The following is a 24,093-nucleotide window of genomic DNA, read 5'->3' as shown; positions in this document are numbered from 1 at the left end:
GATATCCTGAGCTCTCTTCTGCCCTGAATTTTCCTGTGGTCCTGTGATCCTGTGACCCCTCTCAGGAATAAAAAATATCTCGTGCACTAGGCATCTTAAATATAGTGTGCTTTGTTTTTATTTTTAATATCTGAAGTAAATTACTGCTAAGGAACAAAATGAGAAGAGGAAACTCCAAGAACTGCTGCCAGTGGTCAGAAAAATCACAGGGTGAATCTTTAGCCTAAAAACACGGCTAGGAGGCCTCAAAAAGCTGTCCAATATAGGACACATTTCAGACTATGACAGCAATTTCCAAACATTTGGTTGCTACAGTAAGGTTTGGAAAGATGTAGCTTTTGGGTCCACACCCTCTTCATTTAAATAAACACGACTGCTGCTTTGGGTGGTTGGCAATGGAACAAACAGTTGCTTTTTGAACAGCATGAATGAGTATCCTCTAGTGGCATTACTCAAGGGCTAAGTGTATTAAGACACTGGCTTATTTGGTGCCTTGAAACATGAAACCTTTACTCAAGTCCTTAATCACTGAGATCGGACTCCTAACCCTCCCTCCTTTCCTGTAGGCAGCATGTGGTAAGTGTTGGCCCTCAGGGAGAGACAACTGGTATTTATCTCTGTCCTAACTAAACACAAAGTTTTGTGCAAGTTTTATAAATAGCTTAAGTGTATGTTTTAAAAATAATTCTTAATCACTTCTGTCTATAGAAGCCATTTTATTTACTTCAGAAACTGACAACTTGCAGGACACGAGGTTGACTCTTTTGTTACAGGATTGTCAAATGGATATATTCTAAAATAGAATGAAGGTTCTGAGAGGTTTAACCTACATAATTAATGTCAGCCTACCTCTACTTTAAATAACTATTGCTTCTTTATATCACAGTGGAGTTGTGGAGGTGGTTGGAAAGTGAAGGATTTTTTTTTTTTTTTAGATTTACAAAAAGGACAAACTAAACTTAAACATAGGCACAATTTTAGCTTTGGGCCAATTTCCAAGAAGAAAATTTGGTTTTCATTTTTAGAAAAAAAAAAAAAAGTCTGTCCTTCCGGAGATCAATCCTACAAAAGCTTCTCTTTTAAACAACTACTTCTAATTCTGTCTTCTTTTTTTCTGGTGTTGACCTTTTCTGGATATGCCAAGATGGAGTGAACTAGGACTGAAATAGTATAGTCTCCACCATTGCTAGGTGCTTTTCTTTCCCTCTTGTAGATTCTATTTGATTTCCTTGGGAGCAGATCCCTGCTCTGTCCTTTCTGGGTACATTAAAATACACATCTCTGTAGTCTGTTGGTTTAGAGCATTGTCTCCACACCTTGACTTACATTGGTCTATAAAACAGACTGCTGTACTAACATCCCCCTTTTTTTTGGGTAGATGAATGTTGTAAATATCTATTTCAGAAACACACATTCATTAAAAAAATCTGCCAGTTTTTATGTACACAATTAAAAGTGACGTTACAATATATGAATGCATGCAGTCCAGAATGCTGTGATATACTACTCTATGACACTATGGAAATACTAGGTTTAGAACTTCCTTTTTTAAAAGCTGTAATTTAAATTTACAGTATAATTATAGACTATAGTTTAAGATACTTAAATCCACAGGGAATTCTCACCTTTAAAAAAAAACGAAATAGTGTTAATGCACACTGAAGTGTTTAATACAAATGGGGTTTTTCTTGGCTGCTTCAGCAGTATTTGCAGGGAGGAGGGGTTGCACTGACCTTTTGAAAACCCTCAGAGAGCAAAAGTAATAAGAGCAGCTAAGATAAAATGATAAATGAATCTTGGTAAAAGGAATTTCATCACATACAATTGCAGAAAATACCACCCTAGGAAAACAGATTTTTGAGGACAACCTGTCATCATTTGTAAAAGCTTTTAACTTCTCTCACTTTCTTAAAAACATCATGTTTGTACATGCTTTAATGTGCCCCTACTGTATAGTTGAACATTTTACAATCAGAGAAAAATGCTAAAATTAAAAAAGTTACAGCGTAGCTTTGACTTTGCAATTAAAAAGACATCACATGAACCTGCTCCTTAAATGTTCTGCTCATATATATCAGATAAGATACAGTATATCAATCAAAGTTAAGGGACTAAATGCAGCAAATAGTGCAAGAAAACTCAGTCCTTCATACTGAAGTTACAGAGATTTGAGCAAGGTGGATGATACAATTTTGAGTCCTGACCTCTCTGAAGGCAATGATTCCAGTGCCACTGATTTCTGTAAAGCCAAGAGTCTACTTTGGGGATAGCTGCAGAGGAAATAAACAAATTCAGCTACACATAAAAACTACAGTTACATGCATCTTGGAGGACCTTCAGCACATCAGTAGCAAGAACATAGGGTCATTTTGCAGTAATTCATTATGGTTCTGCAAGATCCTTTGACTGCCAAGAACTATTGTTCTGGGAAAAACAGGACAAGGTCCTAATTTTCCATTCCATCATGGTTCTTCTGCACTTCTCAGTCCATTCAAAAGGGCTGTAAGGCCAGGGGACTTGGTAACTGAGGATTATCTTTGCTGGAATGGAACATTTGTAGATTTGCTCCTCAGACTTTCACATTTCCCATAGTATAATTTTCTCAGTCCTTCTTTAATTCCCTTTCTTTCTGAATCTCATTTCTGAAAGTGAATGTCTCAAAACCTCATGAAGCCTTAACTATCATGCCCTTCTACATTTGATGTGTTTTCTAAAAGACAGTGCTTTATTTTGTTTGGGTATTTCAAAGCACACATTTAATATAATGCAATAATACAATATTTACAGATTTGACCACATTAATTTTTTATGGGTATGATTAACGTGTACAGGTATTTTAATAATAAAATCAAATTATTATGAAAATATAAGCATATAATTCCAAGATAATAACCTCTTTCTATGCTAGATTAACAAAGATGATTTTCTCCTATTTGTACATTGTTTGCTTGTTCTTATGCCAGCCTTTGAACATATTTAAACAAAATATGATACCTTCAAACAGGCCCTGATCTGAAGCATGTCAAAATTAATGTCTGTCTTTAGCTTTATTCATTTAATACTCAATGAGGACACTTAAGCTGTAGTCATCTTACATGTTCTGGAGATAACAAGATATATTTCAACTACTTGTCTTGACTCTCTGTTTAGACATTATTAGAAATTGGTATTTTCAGGACGGGATTCCCTTGATTAATTTAGAGGCCACTTTTGAATGTCTGCTTATTCAAACGTTGGTATCTTAATGAGTCATATAAATCCGGTCTGAAAAGTGCCTACATTGCTCCACTGTCTATGCAGTGAATGTGAATAACTGGTTGCAGACAACTGCGGAGTCCACATTTGACCAGGTGAATCCTACCTACTATGCTTGGAGTAACTGTTCAAGTTGGAATTGAATTTGCTGATAACATTATTTATCAAGAGAGATGTCTTCAGGTACTCGGAAAAGAGATCTTAATTGCAATGCAGACCAGATTTTCTTGTAACTCCATCCTGAATAGCCCAGGGCAAGTTTCAGTGTGTGGCACACCCTTTGTCAGTGTAGTGTAAAATGTTTTGACACATTCCATCACCAGAACCAGCATCAGAAATGTTATTAATATTACTGAGGACTTCTGGGAGAACTTTATATCCTGTGCTCCTGTCAGTACCTTCCAGCAAATACTAATTCTTCAGGCTTACATCTAAGCAAGAAACGTGCCCTCTTACTACCAGGGAATGATCTTCTACCCACCTATTTTTAGTATTCACTATAATTTTTGTCCACTCATTATGAGTAATGAAACAAACTTTTGCTTTCTTCCCAGTTCCATGAGCTGCTGAATCACAGTTTCTGCTAGGACTTCATCCAAAGCCTATTGAGATTAATTAAAAGATTTATCCATCCTCTAAATCAGCTTTGTTGCAGGCCTTAAGTTCAGTGATGCATAAGGCAAGTGGCTAAGCTTTTGAAAAGATGGAATATTGTGCTGGAAGAGACTATCGTGATCTTGTATTTCAAATTCCACGTAACATAACCCTTCAGATTTCCCTGAATTTGCCTCATTTCATGGAAATATTCTTTGTTTGCACCACAATCTGTTTGAATGCCTGCTGAATACAGCTGAATGTCTGACAAGCCAAGTTCACAATTTGATGCTAAAAGCAGGACAGGACCATTCCAGTCCCTGCTGTTGCAATTTTTGTTGAGATTTTCCCCAGTATTTTAAGTGTAGTAGTGCTTAGCTTTTTACATTTACCGAACAGTACTATTTTCCACATGTGATATTAGAGAAATGTAGACCTTGCTGTACATGTGTTTATTTCCAGCCCATCTTCATACACTTAGTAGTGCTTGCTAGGTGCTCCAATCCTTCTTATTTACGAAGGCAGAAGTTGCTTTCCAGATGCATTAAAGAACCATTCCAGTTCTCTGTATTTACTAAAATATACTTTTACTTAGAGTATACCTAGGCTGCAACTTGAAGGTGTGATTCCAGCTGATACTGATACATGTATTTGGTCTAGACTTAAACTAAGTTGTATAGGAACGGACAACAGTAAAGCTGTTAGCTGCCTGAGACCTTAGCCAGTGCTGTAGATTACTTTTACAGCCTTTACAGGCTCCGCTTGTAAAAGACCATGAAGGATTAGCAAAATTAGGTTCTTGTGGAGCAGTGAGGGTGGTAAAAGTGGAATTTTCTTTATGGTGACATATCACGGATGGATGTAAAACTTGAGTCTGGTAATGCTTGCTTAACTACAAAATGTGAAAATTGAACAGAGAGGTATTTTTCAGCTAACTTCCTGGGTTGGCATACCAAACACAATGCCAACCTGTTTTACCTCTTAAATTGTGTCTCCAGAGTATCCACTTCACTGGCATGGAGCAGCTGAAGATTATTAAATCCTTTCATGCTAGGTTATACTCTTCCAAAATTATTCCTAATATGCAGAAATCAGGTCCAAAACAAATTTCCCTCACATGGTGATCTCAATAACTTGCTGTGCAGTTCCCTGCTTCCAGTTCTGTGCACAAATTAGTCTCTCAGGTGTTTGTCAGAGCCAGGCATTTAAAACCTACTTAGGCCCAAGACACTGCCAAATGGTTGTTTTTATGGTCTTGAAAATGATGTGTATGCCAGCTAAGGTCTTTTGTTTAGTTAAACAGAGATCTTCTAGCAGTTTAATAGGCCTGTTCTGGGTGGACAAGTATTTTTTAGCTGAGGATGTTTTGTGCCCTATAACAGAAAACAGGGGGTATGCAAAAACTTTTCAAATCTAGGTGCCCCAAATTTTAAATTTGAACAATTTAGCACAAAATGAAGTGCTGTTTGTTTTTGTTTGAGTCACTGGCCTGACCTGGATCAAACTAAACAGTGACATGTAGCTGCATAACGAAACCCTAGTGTAGACAACCGTGAATGGAAATGAGCAAATTAACAGAGTGCAGGGGAATGTACCAGTCCTGAAACTGGTAAGGTTGCGTGATAAATTATGCTTACCTGACACACAGGTCAAGTCCAACAGAACACTTAGTGAGCATGAATAGGATATCGGCTTAGCCCAGTTCTTTATAAATATGCTCTTTTTCCAATTACTCCTGACTACTGCGTAATTTTTATTCTCTATGTGCAGGGGAATGGACAGATGAGGCTTGAGATACATGGTTTATTTGTATCATACGTTTGTTATAGAACTGGAATTGGCTTATTTCCTTATTTGACCTCATCTCTGCTCACACTCCACAGTTTCGTATCTACACACTGTGCTGATAGCCACATGGGGGGCATAGCTGCAAATGGGGCCACTGAAATGAGCTGTGTTAGAAGTAAAACCTCTCTCCAGAAGGAGCTGTATGGCACAGGGTGCAGAAGAGGGCTGGGAGGGCTGTGGGCCACAGAGCTGGGAGGTGCTGGGTGGAGAATGGTAGAGGGAGCTCCTGGGGCTGCCTTTCTCATGGGAACCATCACACAGTATGACAACTCGCTGTGCCATTTGGGCGCCAAAGAAGGACCACATTTAATAGAAGAGTGGAGGAACTGAAGTGGTGTTTCAGGGAAACACGGCCTTATGTTACAATGAAAATTAGCAGCTGCAGAGCACTTTTGAAAATCAAGACCTTGTTTAGATGCTGGTAAGAGGTAACTCTTAAAATTATGTCTGTAGTGGGCTATTATGTGTTTAAATTTTCCGCTAACAGGAAATGTACTGAAGCCTTTCGTACCACATTTGATTCCTAAATGGTATGTTTAACCATGAAAACCCGCTACATGTATCTACAATGTAGTATATCCTATTTGGAAAAGAAATTATGAAAAGAGGTTTTAAGTGTCTCCTAACAAGGCAGAGGGAACCAGAGGGTGGTATAACTTCAGCAGAGGAAACTCCAGGTTGATAAGGAAGGGAATAAAGGAGGTATGTTCAGAGGACTCGGGGTTTCAGAGATCTCCAAGTGGCAGGATCATCCTCCATTAATTTAACTTATCTCTGAGCATATGGATATACCTGAAAGAAATTGTGCCTGCATGTTGTTATGGAATGGCATCTAATACTTATTTGTGTTTATCCATTTCTTATCAATGAGAAATCTATTAAAGACAGATGAAATTGAGATATTAATAATCCATTTCTTGTCTTACTTCCTGCTGTAGGATTCCTTTCTTGGTATTTTTTGTAGAAGAAGAGATCAAATACATATACAAAAGTAACATTAAATAACAAGCCTTTAGGGAAAAAAACAAGGAATGTGGGAGTCCACAATACTGTCACACAAATGGGCAAAATCTGTGATATATACAAGCACTTTCACTAATGGTCTTTTCAGCTACACCCATGCTAATGAATTAAACAGTGCCAGCAAATGTTCTTGGGACTGGAAGTTGATTGTCTCTACCCTCAAGCTGACCTTGGCATGGTTTTGCCCTGGCCAGCAAAAGCTTTCTTGAACAACTCATGGTGTGGTTTGGGGGTTAGCATAGACCATACCTAATAGGAAGTTTGGATGTGGCCACCTTGTTTCAGAGGCTAAGGGAGCCGATTAGTATTGACAGGTCCCCACTGGGCTCAGTGCCAGAGACTGGAGAAATGCAGACTGTATGTAGCTTTACCATCTGAGGCTGGGGTGCTGGGGATGCAGCACTACTTGTAAACACTTTTTCCTGACATCTCCAGGAAAAGGAGTGGCAGTGACTGTTCATCTTCCCTCCCTGTTTCTCACAAGCAATGAGTTAAGGGCTTATAAATAACAGCAAACATCTCCCAAGCTTTGCTCGTCATGCACCTTTTGCAGGTGAGTAGCTGCCAAGACTGACCTTCCAGGCATCAGCTGTGGTTGCTGCAGTATCACCCCTTCCCTGCTCTACAGAGGTGGCACCCTCTCTCCTGTCACTACAAAGACTGGCGCTCTGAAAAGAATCAGCAGGGGTATTAAAACTTACAAAAGCAAATTTAAAATATGTGAAAAGACTGTATGACTGCCTGGGATACTGTTAGAACAAAGTGTTTATGTACATTTGCCGTTCATATCTGATTTGCGTAAGAACAAAACACGATGCTTCTATTCAGGGCTATAACTGACTATATTTTGTCTGTGCAATGCAATGCAGAGGATGCCAGCCCAGCATTTCTGAAGAGACAAGAATTCAAGAACTGGGTGGAATTTCTACATGTTTTAGACATGTACAGGGATGAAAAAATTGAGATGAATCAAAACACCTTTAGGTGTGTCTAGTCCACACAGTTACAATGAACATGTTGAAGGAACAGAATCTTACCCAAGCTGCTTCAGGGCACTTTTTGGACTCTGAAAGTGGGTTAAGATGCAAATGCAGACATGACCTTATTTTACAGATATTGGGCACAGAGGACAGTCCAGCCAGAGCTACATTACCAATCGGTTCACGTTTAAGTAGCTACAAGGCTCCTTGAATTTCTGCCATCATCGTTCAGACCCAGAACGGTTCCCGACTTGCGTCGGAGCCCGAGCCCCATGCCAGCGCGCCTCGGAGGCTCTCCCAGTCTCTCCAGTGCAAAGCCTTAAGGATAAACAGGCAGGTCCGGACAACGGGCTGCCACTCTGCTCGGCGCTACAGGCACAAAACATTACTTTCGGCGTTTATGTTGTAGGACGTTGCGCTGTCCGAGGATCCCACTCGCTCCCCAGCTGCATCTGCCCGAAGATGTGGGTTGCAGGGGCTGCTTGGAGCAGAAACGCACCCGCGGATATAGATAGGTTCATATCTGGCCGCTTGGCTGTCCCCCCCGCTTCCCTCGGGGCCGGCCTCGGGAACGCCCCCGCGGGTGTTCATGCGGCTGGCGCTGGGGCAGCGGCGGCCTCTCCCTTCCCTCCCCGCCCGCCAAGGCGCCTCCCGCCCGGGCCCGGCCCTGCGCACAGCGGCGGACCCACCGGGCGGCAGGCAGCGCGGCCGCGGAGCAGTGTGCGCAGGGCGCCATGGCGCGGACCCGCGGCGCTGCCCACCACCTCCTCCTCCTCTTCTTCTGCAGCTCCGCGGCAGCCGGGTACGTGGGGCCGGGAGGGTCGGGGCCGGGCGACTGCGCGGGGCAGCGGGGCTCGGCGGCGCCCGGCTGGCAGACTGTCCGGAAAGCAGTGGAGCTGCGCTGCCTCCCCCGTCCTGGCAGCCCAGGCTGCGCTCGGCAGCGCCTGGGGAGTGAGCGAGCATCACTTCAGCCCTCGCCGCCGAGTGCGACAGAAGTGCTTTGCAACGTGTATCGCACGTTATGGTGTGGACGCTGTTACTTTTTGGGGATTGTATTTCACTCTTCTAGCCTTTCTCCCTCTGCCCGTTTGGATTTTCCAGACCCACGTTCCTGGTGGCAGTTCCCTGGAACATCAGGCCTGGAGCAAACGTGACTGTTGGAGTAGCTCTGCTGCCGGACAGCCCAGCACAGGTCACTGTTCGGGGAGATGTGATCAGAGATAACCAGACCATCTTGAGCAAGGAAATGGTCTTTGAGAGAGGTAAGAGAATGGAGTTGGCCTGGAGAGATTTAGATTTGCTTTATCCCACAAGTATTTTGTTGCTCCCAAAATATCATTACCTCTAAACAGTACTAAAATAGGATTTTTATTTTAACACGTAGAGGTCACTTGTGGGAAAATAATCTTGTACTCCACTGGCTCTGTGTGCAGGTGGGTGACTGAGCAGGACAGCCAGCAGTTGCATGGGTATGCTAACTCCTGGTAAACTCAGAAAACAATCAGAGAGTAGTGATGTGTGATGGAGAAGTGTGGTGGAGCATCTGAGGAGCCAGGAGGGACTCCGGTCGATGTAGTGGGGCCACCAAAAAAGAAGCAGAGAAAGAGGTGCCCACTGGTAGGCTTGTTAAGGTGCAAGGTGGAAGCAAGTGGGATAATGGTAAGGGTGGAGCAAACAAGATGATAAAGCATCTGGAGCTGGCTGCTTCTCATGCCTTAAGAAAGTGAGGACCTGAGTACAATAGGAAAATGGAGATGACTGTGTCAGTCACCATTACTTGGAAGGTCTGTGTGTTTGTGGAAACAGCAATTTTTAAGGATCAAGAGCTGAATCACAGGACAGGTTGCAGATTGAAGATAAGCAAACCTTAGAGCAGCCTGATTTAATATATGTCCCCTGGGCACCAGTAGAGAACATGGTGCCAGTTCTGAGTAGCTGGAGAACTGAGATATCCTGGTCACTGCTCCTTTTCTTAAAGGCCAGCTGGGAACAGAAGCATAGAGCTGTTCTGCCAGAGAATTGCCCTCATGGGAAAGAAAATATTTTGTCAGGATAATCCAGCTTTTAAACTGCTCTTAGTAGGAGGCAATATAAATTACACCCCAACTCTTAGCTTTTTATTTGTCAAAAGTAGAAAGTCTAGAGGCAGTATGAGGTCCTAGAAAAATCCACCCTGCTATAATACACTTTCTCCTTGGTGTCAACTAGATTGTCTGTTAATGTCTTACAGTTAATACAGATGCCTTAATTGGAAGCATCACAACTTAATATCATACCCTTAATGAAAACCCATTTCTCTTCACAACCTGTAGGGAAGACTGAGACTTTGAGTGTGATGGAAAGAGCTTGACCAGATAAAAAAATTCATGGCCTCATGATGCAGAGAAGAATATCTGGTCAAAAATCTTCTTGCTATTTCAAATATTCAGAAAAGGTTCTCCAGAAGTATGCATTGCCAGGTTTTACTTCAGGTTCAGTATTGTCTATCCAATCTAATTTTATATTGTTATCAGATATATGTCCTCCAGCAATCAGTGTAAAAGCATAAACCTGAGGCAAATTTCCTTTAGTCCTGTGGCTAATTAAAAAAAAAAAAAATCTAACCGTTCATTCCTGATCTATTAGTTTCCAAATCTAACACCAAAAGTTGTGGTGATGTTTGCCTAAGGCAATTACTTTAGGAGGACGGATTTGGTGGCACCTAAAATCTGTATGCAAGCCAAGCATACTGACTGTCCTGCCTATGGTCCTTACTCTTAACTTTCCATGCCACATTTAGATTTTGCTTATCAAAAGGCACAGGTGAAGCCTCTTGGACTAGACATAGTGGAGGATTCAGCAGTGGATAAAGGAACATTCTTATTCTGTGGAGAAAATAACTTTGACATTTATTATGTCATTAGTAGTGAGCTTGCCTTTTAAGGTTCACAATTCCTCTTCAAACCTTTCCTGGCAGTATTTTGAAACAAAAGCAAAACAAATCCAAACTAACTGGTATCTTATTTTAAAAAGAAAAGCTGTTTTCTCCATTTTTTTTTTTCCCCCCTCTAACTATACTGGCTTTTATTTCCTGCTTCTGTTCTGCCTAACATGAAGTTCAGTGAGCCTTGCATGAATTTCAGTTTGTCTGTTGTTGTCCTTTTCAACATTAAAAACCAGACAAGCAACTAGTACTTCCAAGCATTTGAAAATATATGGATATCTGTATCTGCACAGAATACAGAATGATGCTTGACACTGGGACTTGCTGAAGTCAGAGGGAATGGTGGGTGATCAGGAATAGGTACAACACTGTATCAGACTGGATATGGTGAGGAAGAAGGAGAAATGCTATAGTGCATTACTTGAAGTGCATGGATTTATTGTTAAATTTAAATAATTTTCTTGTCTTCTAAACATATATTTGAATTTTCCACGCTTTTTTACTTGATAAATGGAACAGGAAAAAAAATACTGAGCATGCAGTGTATTTCCTCTTAACATTTAGTAAGTGGCCATCTATTCTTTAAAGTCAAGTTATACAATTTGTTAGTCAGTTGTTCTCTGTGAACAAATATGTAAGCAAAACTGTTACGGGCCAGGAGCAAGGGAACTGCCCTGTAGCAGAGGATGTAGTGTTGAAGTGTGTATCCGAAGGTGTTACAGGAGTGGATCAATTGTAAATAGATTCTAAATTGTAAATAAGATTCTAAAGCTTTAAATCCTTAATTGAAGAACAAAAACACCTTACAACAAAATATGTAGTGATATTGTTGTAGCTGTGTTAGTCTAAGAATGTGACTGAAGAAAGGCGGGGGAAGGTTTTATTAGGCCAGCTGTTGCAGTTGAAGGAAAAAACCCAAACATATCTCCAGACACACAAAATCTTCTTTAAATGACATCATTGCTGCATATATTAGTGCCCGGAAAATGTTGCTTTATCTGTCATTTGGACCCAGGAGGTTACACAGAGTGGTTGATACAGTGGTATTACTGTTCCTGTGGTGCGCATGAGTTTGATGAATTTTATTGTCATGTGTCTATGCAAAATAACTATTAAGGGAGACAGAGTGTAACTGAAGTTGTTGACTATGCTGGATATCCAAAAAGCTGGAACTGATTGCCTGCCTTGGTTAGGCTGCATATTCAGTGGCACTGTTGCCTAAGCTGGTTCAATTATGCTCTGTATTTTTCCTTGCACGGTGTCAGCAAAAACAGGGGGTTAACTGCTTTGACAAACTGATCTGACTGAAAAACAACATTTTAATTTTGTTGAATATTTTTTTTTAGGCAGACAGGTTCCTTGGTTCAGTGTGTAAACATCTGTGCTGATGGAACAGAGGTGGCTGCAGAGTTGAGAATTTGGTGCTGAGGACAGAGGACAGACTGTGGACACCTTTTTTATTAGTGCTGTTTAATCTTGGGGGCCAAGTTCAATAGAGTACCTGAGCATGAGAGCTATTACATACCTGTCTGACAAAGTGCATCTGCAATTGCTTAAAGTTAAGGATGCTCCCTGGTTCAGCAGCAGCAGCTCATTATGGTACATATGCTTGTCTTTACATTTCTGAGTTAGCTCCATAAAAGGACCTTGTTGAATTAGAGGCACAGTTATTTTTTCTTTATGTAATATAAATCTTGCTTTATATAAGAGAGTGCTTGCCCTCTGATGATTGATAAAAGATTCACCGTTTTAATGTAATTGGAAGTGGAAATTTGATTTCTGGGTGATTCTTGACCATTTGAGAAAGACGTTAGCAGTGGAACTTGGTTCACGTTGTCCTGCTTTTCATATAACAAAGGGAAAACCACATAGTTTGTATTTTTTGAGGTGAATGGGAAAGTGTGCATGCATGTTCATTTAAAGAAGCTCAGCTCAACATACCAGAATCCAAATGTACTGTAACAAGGGAGATTGTTTAAGACCAATGCTTTGGTACAGAAATTAAGTTAATTAGATTAAATGCAGTGAAAATAAACCAACTGACTGTCTGCAAGCAGGATGTTGCTGCTACAGGTAAACTTTGTGTGAGCAAGCACAATCAAAAAAAAAGTCAGTGCGTCACCAGGAGAGAATAGGTTTCTGTTGTCTGCAGCGGGCTCCAAAAAAACACGGAGCACTGACTAAAGCTCTTTTTGTGCATGTAGCACGCCTTGACACATTTTCTGTGGAGATACAGTATCAGAAACATCCTTACCCTGATTTGAAATTACATCAGAAGATAACGATGGCTTATATGCAATTGGAGCTGTTGGGTTTTCTGGGTCAATAACAAAAAACAATGATGGGAATAACAGACAGGCAAGTTAAATTTCATGCATCAATGTGTTGATTTTCAGTGATTACAGTGCAGGGTGGCTCTTGCCATGAGTATTTATCCTGTCATTGATCAATAAAGATATAGTTTGAATTGGCAAGAAGTGTTGTCTTACAGGGTTTGCTACCCAGACATTGCAGAGTGTGTTAGTGTACGAGAAACTTTATACCTTAATTGCAAGAGTTTCTGAAAAGTCTTGTTTTCCTTGTTGATGCTAGAATGATTTGGAAAGAGTAAGCAGCATGTAAGTTGAAAAAACAAATTAGTTCTAAGAAAAGCTTTTATGTGTAATGAGGTGTCATTATTTACCTGACTGAACAATTACCTGCATGAACAATTTCAATTCTTAAGAATAATATTTAGTGATAGCTTCTGCTAGTTAAGGTACAACATAATGTATTTAAAGCATAGTAAGAACTACTTTGTGAACTGAAGAATCTGGTTTAAAATAGCATACATAGTTTGGGCTCCATGTAATTACTTGTACAGGTTAATTAATTTGCACTGCTTTTCCGTATTTCTGGAGAGAAGTAAATGTTTTTGTTAACAGAAGTTACTGAGCTAGACTGTGGTAAATACTCAGCTAGGATTTACAAAACATGAAAATCTCTCCCGTTTGTGAGAACGTCTCTCAAGCTCAGACATGTAGTGATCATTCATAAAGACAATGGAAAATCTGTTTTTTACCAGAAGGCATGTTTTGCATACTTAATAATATGGTTCTGACCATGTTAGTATCTGAAATAGTGAAAAACACTAGAAACAGTAAGTTGTAAAGTAGCAGCTAAATGGGAATGAATGGCCTAAGTATGCCAGTCCCTTTTGTTAACCTTGACATGCATCTGTACCTTATTTCACGATAAAATGACAGACTCATTGGTGACCACAAAATCTATGCTGAAAATCTGTGGAGTAAAGGGTTTTGATGTCAGTTTAGTGGGACAGCTCCTTTCTGCCTAATTTTGCATCAATGCTTAAAAAGCCAAACAGCAAGTGAGCAGATCCTATGATTTTGCATCCATAACCTCTGCTTCCAAATGTATGTGTAACCGTGCCTCATGAAAAATAAGTCAGCACATGCAGATAACCTATGCAAAATCAGAATGAAGGAGAAGATTTGGGGAAGGAGGTGTTTCGATTGGATCTAGGGACAAGGGAGCTAGTAAAGTGGGCACTCACTTATGTGCTTTCTTATTGCTGGAGTACATATAAGACAAAAAAAAAAAAGGTTTCTGTGTCTGTTGTTGAATCTATCCTGCTAACAGACCCATTAAGTAGTTTACAGAAAAATGGAAGTAGCGATTCCCTCCAGTACTTGAGCTTTATCTAATCGATTGGATGCCTTTTGAGATTTGAGGGAAAGAGTCCTTCTGTGGCTCAAGGCTTACATATTTACACATGAGATCATGCTGGTCACCGTGTTCTTCACAGATACCCAGCTGAGGATAGTGTGGCAGATACAGTGCTATGGGCTGTTTCACAGTGCATTGAGAAGGGTGGAATAATTCACTCATTGCAATGGGGCAACTCTTACAGAGGAGGGAATATTGCATGCTTCAGTGTGGGCTTCCCTGTTGCTGCTGTGGACTGGAGGGGGTTTACAGCTTTTAGGAAAGGGAGGAGAGAGAAAATCACAGTAAAGGCTGTTGATTTGGTGGTGAGGGGGCAAAGTGATGCCAATAAACGACAGGAATTGGGAGGTAAGATGTTGTCAGAAAAAATAAGGAAGAGAAGCAAAGGGAGAAATCTCTTGAGGGATTCATATTAAAGGGATAAGTACACTTTAAAAGAGCAGAAGGATAAGAAATAAAGTAACTAAAGATGATCTTATCACTGGCCAACAAAACAACAGAAAAAAGAAGAACCTTGTATATAAACTGAAAATGAGGTCAGATTACAAAGCCTGAGCTTAAAGGACAGTAGTATGGGTAAGAAGGGACAAAATTGGGAAGGTCAAACCACAAACAGGAAAGTATGTGAAGATTAAGAAGGCAGGATTTTTAAATACCGTATTGATAGCAGGAAGACTAGTGAAGGATGTGACTTGCTGCTCACTCTAGTGAGATGGGCATTGGTCAGGGATGCTGAGAGACAGTAAGTGATCAGTCTTCACTGAGAGGATCAACTAACTGCCATGGAAAAGGGTTAAGAATTTAGGCAGCAAAAGGGGAGAAACAGGTTAAAGAGTGATTTGTTAAAGTAGATGTTTAATGCTAATAAAATTGCCTATAGAATATTTAGGGAATTGACTGAAATAATTTTAGAACTGCTAGTGAAGTTTTGAGGGTTTGAGTGAAGAGAGAGGTGCTGGAAGATCGAAAACCTGCCAATAAAATGTGTTCCACCGTGGGCTGGCAAGTGTTGTAAGTGGAGAAGAAGCAGGGTATTGTTACATCTTGACTTTAGTAAGGGTTTTGATAGTCTGATGTGGCACTCTGACAAGCCAGCCGGGGAAGTGGGGACAGTGTGAAACTCTTACTAAATACGTGTGTGGCTGGATGGAAAATAAAATTCACGAAGTGGGTCCAAGTCTTTCACTATCAAACTAGAAATGGATCACCTTGGAACTGTATTTTGTCAGTGTGACTGACATGGATGAAAAAAGGCAGAACATTTATTTGGTTAGTGAAGGGGCGGCAAGGATGCTGGGAGGAACGGGTAGATTTTGAACTCAATTTGGCAATATATGAAATGATTAGGGGAAAAACTGGGGCAACTGCATAGTTCTGCTCTTCATGAGGAATAAAAGAGCATGTGTTTACTGGAGGAGGAACGAGGTGAGGAAAATGGGGATGTGTGTGAGTGATGGTTTAAAGGTACCAAAAAGTGAAAGCTTGTAAATAGCGCTGTGGTGCTCAAAAAAAGAAGGCAAATGCTGAGCTCAAATATATACACAGAAATATTTTCTGTAAGCTATGAGAAAATATTCTAATAATCTTCACAGTTCTAATTAGGCAGCCTGGGGAATACTGTGCCTGATTCAGGGCACTCCTCTTGGAGGCTGTGAACCAACTGGAGAAGTTCCAGGGAGAGCAGAGGGAAAGATTGGATGTCTCTCAGGAAGCAAGTTCAAACCAGATGGAAGAAGGTGAGCCTTCACATGAGGTGGAAATAAATTGTGGAACTCCATGTCCCAGGTGCTGTGGATGGAAAATGTGACTACACAGATCTATGAGATAAAAGTCTGTCAAGGCCTGGTCCAGTATAAATACACTAATTTGGCTTTTCAAGCCCCAAGCCTCAGGCTGCACAGTCTGAGAACAGTACCCAAGGAAGGGTCACTGTGTACTTGTTTCTTTTACGCTGTTGAGATGTCTACCCTTGACCATTGCTGGAGACAGGACCTTGGGCTGAACAGATTTTCAGTTTGACCCTGGGAGCTTCTTCATTCTGGGAAGCATTTGGTTATTACCCTCCAAGTACATAAAAAGTATCTTTAAAGAGAGCTTGCAGTGAATCTCCAGATGGGTTAAGGATGATGTCCTTAGTAGTGTCTAAATAGAAAGAGGTCCAAGCTGAAGTGTTTAGGGTTATAGAAGTACCTGTAGAGGCAGGAAGCAGTTGGGAAATTCATGGGTCTCCAGTCATATACAGATGACTTCTCTTTTAATGAGATGCTTATGAAGATCTGCACTGGCATTGTTGCTGGTTCCCATGCTCTGCTGTCCGTGACTATGCATTTGTGAAAACAGAGTTGAGATCCTATCTTCAGAGGCTGAACAGCACATGGCAAGGGATGACGCTGGTTCATCTAGATTCACTGCAGTCCGAAGAAATATGTGCATAGAAAGCATGGCCAGAGTGACAAACCCCTTCTTCCTCACTTCTCCAGCTTCCTGGAGGTACAGCTGTGAGGCTCAGGTGCCTATTTTGTATGGTTAAGGAATTATATTGCCTTTTTTTGCCAATGAAGCAAACCTCTGGTAATATTGTCATATATCAAAATAGTTTTGTGGTCTCAGAAAAGTTATGTGGCTTTGTCATCATAGACACTGAATGCATTCCAGAAAATGGCAGAAAACCAATATGAAAACAAACCTTCTTCTTTCAGTCCCTCTAAGAGGAAACTTAAATAGTTCCTGAATGTTTTATTTTCAGTGAATGAGTTTGAAAGGTGACTTGACTTTGGGATTTTGCTCCAGTTGCAGCAATTCATGTGATGAGGGTGGTATTAATACCGCCAAATCTCTGGCATAGGCAGACTTAGCCACATTTTGTGGCTGTATGATTTTCCTATGTTTTAAGTTGAAATAAAAAGTACAGCTGCTTTAAATTGCAGTAATAGTGGCTTTGTATGTGTTTATTTCATGGATATAAGAGTGGATTATAATGATGGTCAATAGTGCCTTGAAAGCAGGATGTGCAGATGCCTCTGAGTTTGTGTATTTGTGTGTAGTCACCAAGGAAAAACTAAGTGAATGAAATGAATTTCCCATTTAGTTGTGTAAAAGGCTTAAGTCTGAGATTATTCTGAATTGTCCACATAGTTTCATAGACTGGATCTGATGTCAAGAAAGTTTTTTCTGTAGTATTCAAAACTTGTCTTGCTAACAGATGTACATTTATAATTCATGGGAATATAGTTGTTTGGGTGTGGTAAGCAGCGATAATGTCATGGACATGACAATAACTCATGGCTTTTAGAGGCTGGTCTCAGGAAAAAGTTGAAAAGAGTTTGTGATGAAGCATCTGGGATGGTAGCTGCTGGGTAGCCGTCAGAAGGTCTCTGTTAAAGACACGATTTAGTTTTAGAAATATGAAGCTCTTTAGTTTTCCTACCCAGCATGCAGTGTTTCAGATAAACCACAGAGCATTTTCAGTCTTGTGTTCTTGCAACTGACTGCTCTCTGACCTCTCAGCTAAAAGTGGTAATGATAGTATAATCCATAGAGCTCGTCATTTTACTTTAGAAGACTGAGTGGAGAATTAAACATCTGAATTATGACCTAAGTCTAAAAAGAAATAGAAGGGCCAGCCTTCAGGAAACTTAGTGCTTGCTTGTGGAAGGGATCATGGATGTGACAGGTCAAGGGAAGGGTCATCCAGCATCATCTGTGTCTGTCCGTCTGTCTGAGGGCATGGGAGATGGTGGTTTTCCTCAGGGATGGGTCTGGGAGTGTTGGTGAGAGAAGAACAGCTGAACTGTTAAGAGGGACAAGCAGGGACGTACCGCGACTCCTTTGCCATGTGGAGTAGGAGGACACAAGGAATGCCATGGCGAGGGGCAGAGGAGGGCAAGGACATTTCTGGTTGTGCTTTCTATGGTTGAGTTTCCGCCACCGCTCTTCTCATTGTGGAGTAAAAGCAGATTGGGCAAAACCCTTTGAATTTAGCTGGAGAAGGTGTTTTGTTTTTTTTTTTTTTTTTTGTCATGAATCATCCTAGTTGTCAGGAAAATATACCTATACTATGCATTGTAGACTGAAGCTACAACTTACTAACAACTGAAGGTAGGACTTACTAGTGACTGCAGAGTTTGGTAAAATGTGGCTTTAGTCGCAAAAACATCTGTGCATCTTGCTTTTCTCTTGCCCTTAAGAACTGCGGTGCCCTGTCTCTTCACTGGACCCTGAGGTGATGAATTCTAGTCCCGTTCAGATTATTCCTTCTGTCCCATTAGGCTGCCTTTCTCCACAGGCAGCACTCCTACCCTGCCTCTTTCTTTCCATTTTTAATTTCTGAGTGCTTTTAGCTTCCAAAATTGCAAAAAGGACTGAAAAGGATAAGGGGTGGTGGAAACAAGGAGTAGAGTAATGAGGGAAGGGTACGTAGGCAAGAGGGGATTAGGAGGCTTTGTGGCGTGCATATGTAGCCCTTTCCTACAAACGTGTTGGCTTCTTTTGGCTTTGGATATCAGCCTGTATACTGGTGTCCTCTAGCAGTCCCTATTGCATGGATTTGGGTGCTGTATTGCCTCTCTTTCTATTGTCTAGCCCAAATTTAGCCATAACTTAACAGCCGTGGCTCACACTATGTATTTTGGGTTACTTGCGTAAACTAACAAGTGGGTGCTAATGTGGGTGCTAATTTTAGGATAATAGATGAGGAGTGTAACACATTTAAAGAAAACTGTGGACTCGACAGATTTACAGGACTTCTTTTCTGAAGGAAAAAATGTATTTCATTCCCTGGACAGTTTAGGCCTTAGTATTTAGGTGCCTTTTATTTTTCTCTCCCCTTGAAAACCACAAAAATAGTCTATATTTTGGATAGAAAGAAAAATCTAGAAGGAGATTGAAGAACAATATTTTTTTATTTTTCCAATGTTAAAACGAGTTTTTGAAATAGACTCCGCAGTGGAAAAAAATCCATTTACCACTGCAAAGAAAATGCTTTTCTGTAAACATTTCCTAAGCATGGATATATGAACACAGCTGCCAGAAGAAAGATGTGGCATCATTTCAGTAAATCAATCTGAAAGTGATTCTAGTTGTATTTTTCCAATCTTACACAGGAATAAGAAGGAATGAGAACATAGGTAGAAAATTTTAAGTGAGAAAGTTAGTTTGTAGCAATACCTGTCAGAGGTAGAATATAGAATCAAGTTCTGAGTTTGTGTCAACTAGTTAAGAGACTGAAGTGCTGCTGTGCTGATTTTTATTGGCACAAGCTCTAGTTCACGGTGCCAAGCCATGCAGTCATTTTTCTCGAACCTCTGTCCTTTTTGGGGAGTGGAAGTTGAAACACATACATCTAGTCCTAGTGCTGGTGGTGGCAGCTTAAGAAGGGGTAGCATAAGTTTCTGGGTTTGGGTCAGGCCTGTGCAATGGGAAGATGCCATCATTTGTGCATTTGTAAGTCTAAAAAAAGTTGCATGTATTTGGCTCTGTAGGATTTTTTCCTATTTACTTTGCTGATAACAAAACTATTAGACCTTCAAAAAGTGACATGGTGGCAAGGTATGTTTAAAAGATTGCTTAATTTCCTACTGCTGTCTATACTGGTGACATGTCTCTACCACCCTGCCTTTGGTTCCTCTTCTGCTGGACTGTCCTAAATGCTAAGTAATTTGAGGAAGAGGAGGCAGGACAATGTGGTGTTTGTTTCCACAGTATTTCCATGCATTTCCTCAATGCAGTATTTATTGAATGAATACAGTACAAGCTTCAGGAATTCTGTGACAGAAATGATTTTGTGAGTGATGAGGAAGGATATTTTTTCTTGAGGGATCATGTGACTTCTGTGGGAATTTTTTTTTGGTGATTTGTTTTTTAACTTTCCTCAAGATTAGTCTGGAATGGTCCTCTGAATACTCCCTGTCTCCCCCTGCAGCCAGGGCATGGCTCCCAGCTGGGAGTTTTCTTTAACTAATCCCTGGAGATGGCTGGGACCAGGACTCTCGCCTGGTCTTTCCCCTCTGTGGCCCATTGCAGCCGTGCTGATTAAAATGCTGCTGCAGGGAGTGGATGGGATGAGTCAGGAGGAAAAGTTTTGTGGTCTGTAATGCTTGGTGCTGGTGGTGTAGCTGTTTTGGGCTCCTTTCTATGTCCACTACCACCTGGAGTTAGTTACTTGCAATAGTTGGGAGCCATATTTAATAACTGAAGGGTCCCTTTGCAGGGATGTGGTGAAGGAAGGTGACAACTGTTGCCATTTCTGGGGCAGTGGACTCAGCTGATGTCATGTGTAAATGATGTGGAAGTGTTACACGCCACAGGTGGGTACAAGTGTCCAGCTGCATGACAGCCGAGCTTCCAGGAGAGCAGTGCCATGTGCTAGCTGTTGGACCGTGGTTAACCCCTTATAAACCTGAGATTGCTGTATGATTGAATATAACTTTAATTCATCGAGTGGACAGAAAGATGTGGTGAATTTCAGCAATTCAGCATTGGCATAAAGGAAATATTTTGCCTATAGCTCTGGCTTGAGCACATCCAAAGCCACCCCTGGGAGCAGCTGAGCAGAGCTCCAAGGGATTGATTGCAGCTCAGTAGTCTCTGAGAACATGGGAAAATCCTGCATGACAGAGAAGTTCACTGCAATGCCAAAGAGTTTCGGATCTGCCCAGGCTACTCAGTTCCTAACAAAATAATTATGTAGTAACATGAATTGGATGATTACCTTATGCCCCAGTACCTCTTTTATGATTTTCACTGGCTGGGAATGAGACGGTGCTCTGGGCTTTATCAAGGCAGCCAAGGAGGCTGTAGCTCTTCAGAAGGTAAATGCTTTCTGAGTTGCATAAAGAAGTGACTGTGATTTAAATCTCCCTCCTCCCCAACTGCTTCCCACTCTGCATCATGACTGTATCTGGCTCAGGCCTGATATTAGGTCTCCGAGGCCTGGGAACATGGAAGAAACCCAGTATTTCTACCTTAAGATTTCTATCTTTTGCATTCTAGTTGTTCTCCAAATAGGTGCAGGCAAGCAGGCACTGCCCTGATGAGAAAGCTGCCAAATACCTGCCCCATTAAGTGTAAGATTGCTTTGAAATCTGTTAGGTGCTGTGCAGGGTGATGTGTAGCATTCCTCTTTGGTGCTCTGCCCTTGCAGTGCGTGCGTACTAATGTATTTGTCTTGCTGTGGGTAGAGACGGAAATAGAAACCCCACGGTGTGGGCTATGGCATGAATATCAGATCTGTGCTTGGTGTCTTGCTGAAGTCACGGCTATAGCCGGTGCTATAATTAGCTGTGTTGGATAGATTCAAGCTCGTGTAGCAATACTTACCATGTGCATATCAACTCAAATGCATGTAGTAAATAAAACTAAGTTCCTGTTTCTTGTTAATAACACTTATCAGCAGTTGCAAAGAGTTTTATTTTTCTGGCGACAGTGTCATGGGTTGTGGTTATACAAACCCTAGCTTTAGGACAGCCTCATTCCACAGAGGAACAGGAGCTAGGGAAGGGTTAGGCTTTTAGTGTACAACTGAGAGAAATTTTAGGAGGTAGCTTTATACCATCTCTGTTGTTGCTAGTTACCTTATATACAGCCTCCTTTATTGGTGATATATCATAATCCCTTGAAAAAAAATCTTCCTAGTTAACAGCAACCCTGTCTTTCCTGAGTTAGGAAGACATAAGTTTCCTTTAGCTGAAATGATGTCTCTTTATGTTTGGGCATGGAGTTGTTTGGGCAGATGTTGGAAATAAGCATATCAGAAAGTGGACAGGGGCTGACAATGCCGATGAATTGGATACTCTGCAGGACTGTGTAATTCCTCTCCTGGAGCTGGAGGTTGTCCTGCAGCCTTGTGAGCCAAGCAAACTTGGCCGAGTGTGGGGCTCCCTTCCACCGTGCAGTGGAGCAGGGTGCTGTCTCCACTGGCTGCTGGGAAAAGAAGTGTGTATTTTGCCTGAGACTCCTGGCTGGAAAACCTCGAAGGCTGGTGGGGTTGTTCAGAGTCAGCAAGTACATGGGTTGCTTCTCGAGTGAAGAGGAGAGAGGGATGATGACAGGAAAAAAACCTGTGGCTTTAACAGTAGCATAAACATGTTGTGGAAGGAACTGTGTTGCTTAGGGCCTGATGCCACCCATCCCCATTAAGCTTTTGAATACCAGAATGAAGTACTGGGGTGTGCTGCCCACAGACTTCATTTGTGGGATGTGAGTCATTTGGCTTAACCCAGGTTATAATTTGAATAGATGGTTCATGCTGGATGGGATTTTTCCTTTAGTACTCCGGTAGCAGCCAGGACAATCTGTGTTCAGTCCATTGAGACTTTCTTCTGTTTGCCACCAGCAAAGGAAATAATTCATTGACTTTTCAAATTAATGTTTACTGGAGTTTGAAGGTCAAGTGATTGCTTCATCTTCGAATGCTTTTATGTCCAAGATCGAGAAGGATATAAATAATTTATTTTTCCTTACTCCACAAAACAAATGCGTAAAAGATAAGTATAAACCCATTGCTTTTTGGGAGATATCAAAAGCTCTGAATGGAATCAGCAAAAGAAAATATGAGTCAATATGAGTCAGCAGTGTGTGCCCTGGCAACCAGGAGGGCAAACTGCATCCTGAGGTGCATCAAACACAGCATCACCAGCTGGTCAAAAGAGGTGACTATCCTGCTGTATTCAGCAATGGTGCGGCCTCACCTGGAGTGCTGTGTGCAGTTCTGGGCCCCACAATTTAAGAAGGATGTGAAGGTCCTTGTATACATCCAGAGGAGGGCAACAAAGCTGGTGAAAGGGCTGGAAGGAATGTCCTATGAGGAGCAGCTGAGTACTTCGGGCTTGTCTAGTTTGGAGAGAAGGAGGCTGAGAGACAACCTCATTGCGCTCTATAGCTTCCTGAGGAGGGGATGTGGAGAGGGAGGTGCTGAGCAATTCTCCCTGGTATCCAGTCATAGGATGCATGGAAATGGTTCAAAGCCAGGGGAAGTTTAGACTGGACATTAAGAAGTATTTAAGTTATATTAGGAAGTATAATAAGTTATATTAACCCACATACATTAATGTGTTGGTTGCTTGCTCCCATGGTGATGTAGTGCAGTGAGTATGATTAATTCTGGGTGCTCCTTTGCTTAAGGGTGGTAAATCCTGTGCAGGGTTTTGAAAATTTTAGCCTTTATCTGAGCTGCAGAGTCAATGGAAAATAATAACTTCGGTGGAGTAGAGGAAGGATAGGTGTTTCAGTCTATGTGGTTGTAAAGGAAACTGTTCAAGAGGAGACCATGGGCATCAGCCTCACCAAACAGAGAAGTAAAATTGCTGTAGACTGGAGTTCGTACTTCTGCAGCCCTGCGAAAAAGGTATTGCCCATCTTCTATCTGCCATGTAAGGGTGGACGGGGTGGAGTGGGTGGATCTGGTGAAGAGAAGGCTGAGAGCCTGTGTGCAGTGAAAACGCAACTTTAGGTTGTCATAGTAGCTCAGCAAAGGCATACTGCCACGCTGCTGGCTTTGTTTTGTAGCAGTGAAACCACCACACAGGAGGTTACCAGTAGAGGAAATTACCAGGATTAAGACAGGTTTTTGCTGTCGTGCCTTTATCTAATGACATATAGTTCAAAGTATTTTCCTTTTTAATTCTTTCTAGCAAAGTTCTTAATCTTGGTAAAAATGACTACAAAAAGTAGTCACCTACTAAACTGCAGAGGAGATGAATACAAAATATCCTGAATTTCTCTTACATGTGAAAGAGTTGCAGAATC

At 41.3% G+C, this 24,093-nt stretch overlaps 1 protein-coding gene across 1 annotated transcript in view; it reads left to right on the top strand.

Annotated features, from left to right (window-relative positions):
- Positions 1–8,344: 8,344 nt before the first annotated feature.
- The window catches only part of CD109 (CD109 molecule), a 79,081-nt gene continuing 63,332 nt past the window's right edge, over positions 8,345–24,093 (top strand). Inside the window, exons 1-2 of the mRNA XM_082047439.1 lie at positions 8,345–8,502; positions 8,802–8,962. Coding sequence (XP_081903565.1) covers positions 8,435–8,502; positions 8,802–8,962 — 229 coding nt within the window. The 5' untranslated portion in view covers positions 8,345–8,434. The remainder of the gene's footprint in view (positions 8,503–8,801; positions 8,963–24,093) is intronic.

This window comes from Streptopelia decaocto (genome assembly GCF_964273445.1).
Source record: "Streptopelia decaocto genome assembly, chromosome: 3".
NCBI classification, from domain to species: Eukaryota; Metazoa; Chordata; class Aves; order Columbiformes; family Columbidae; genus Streptopelia; species Streptopelia decaocto.
This window is presented reverse-complemented; position numbering and strand designations above follow the sequence as displayed.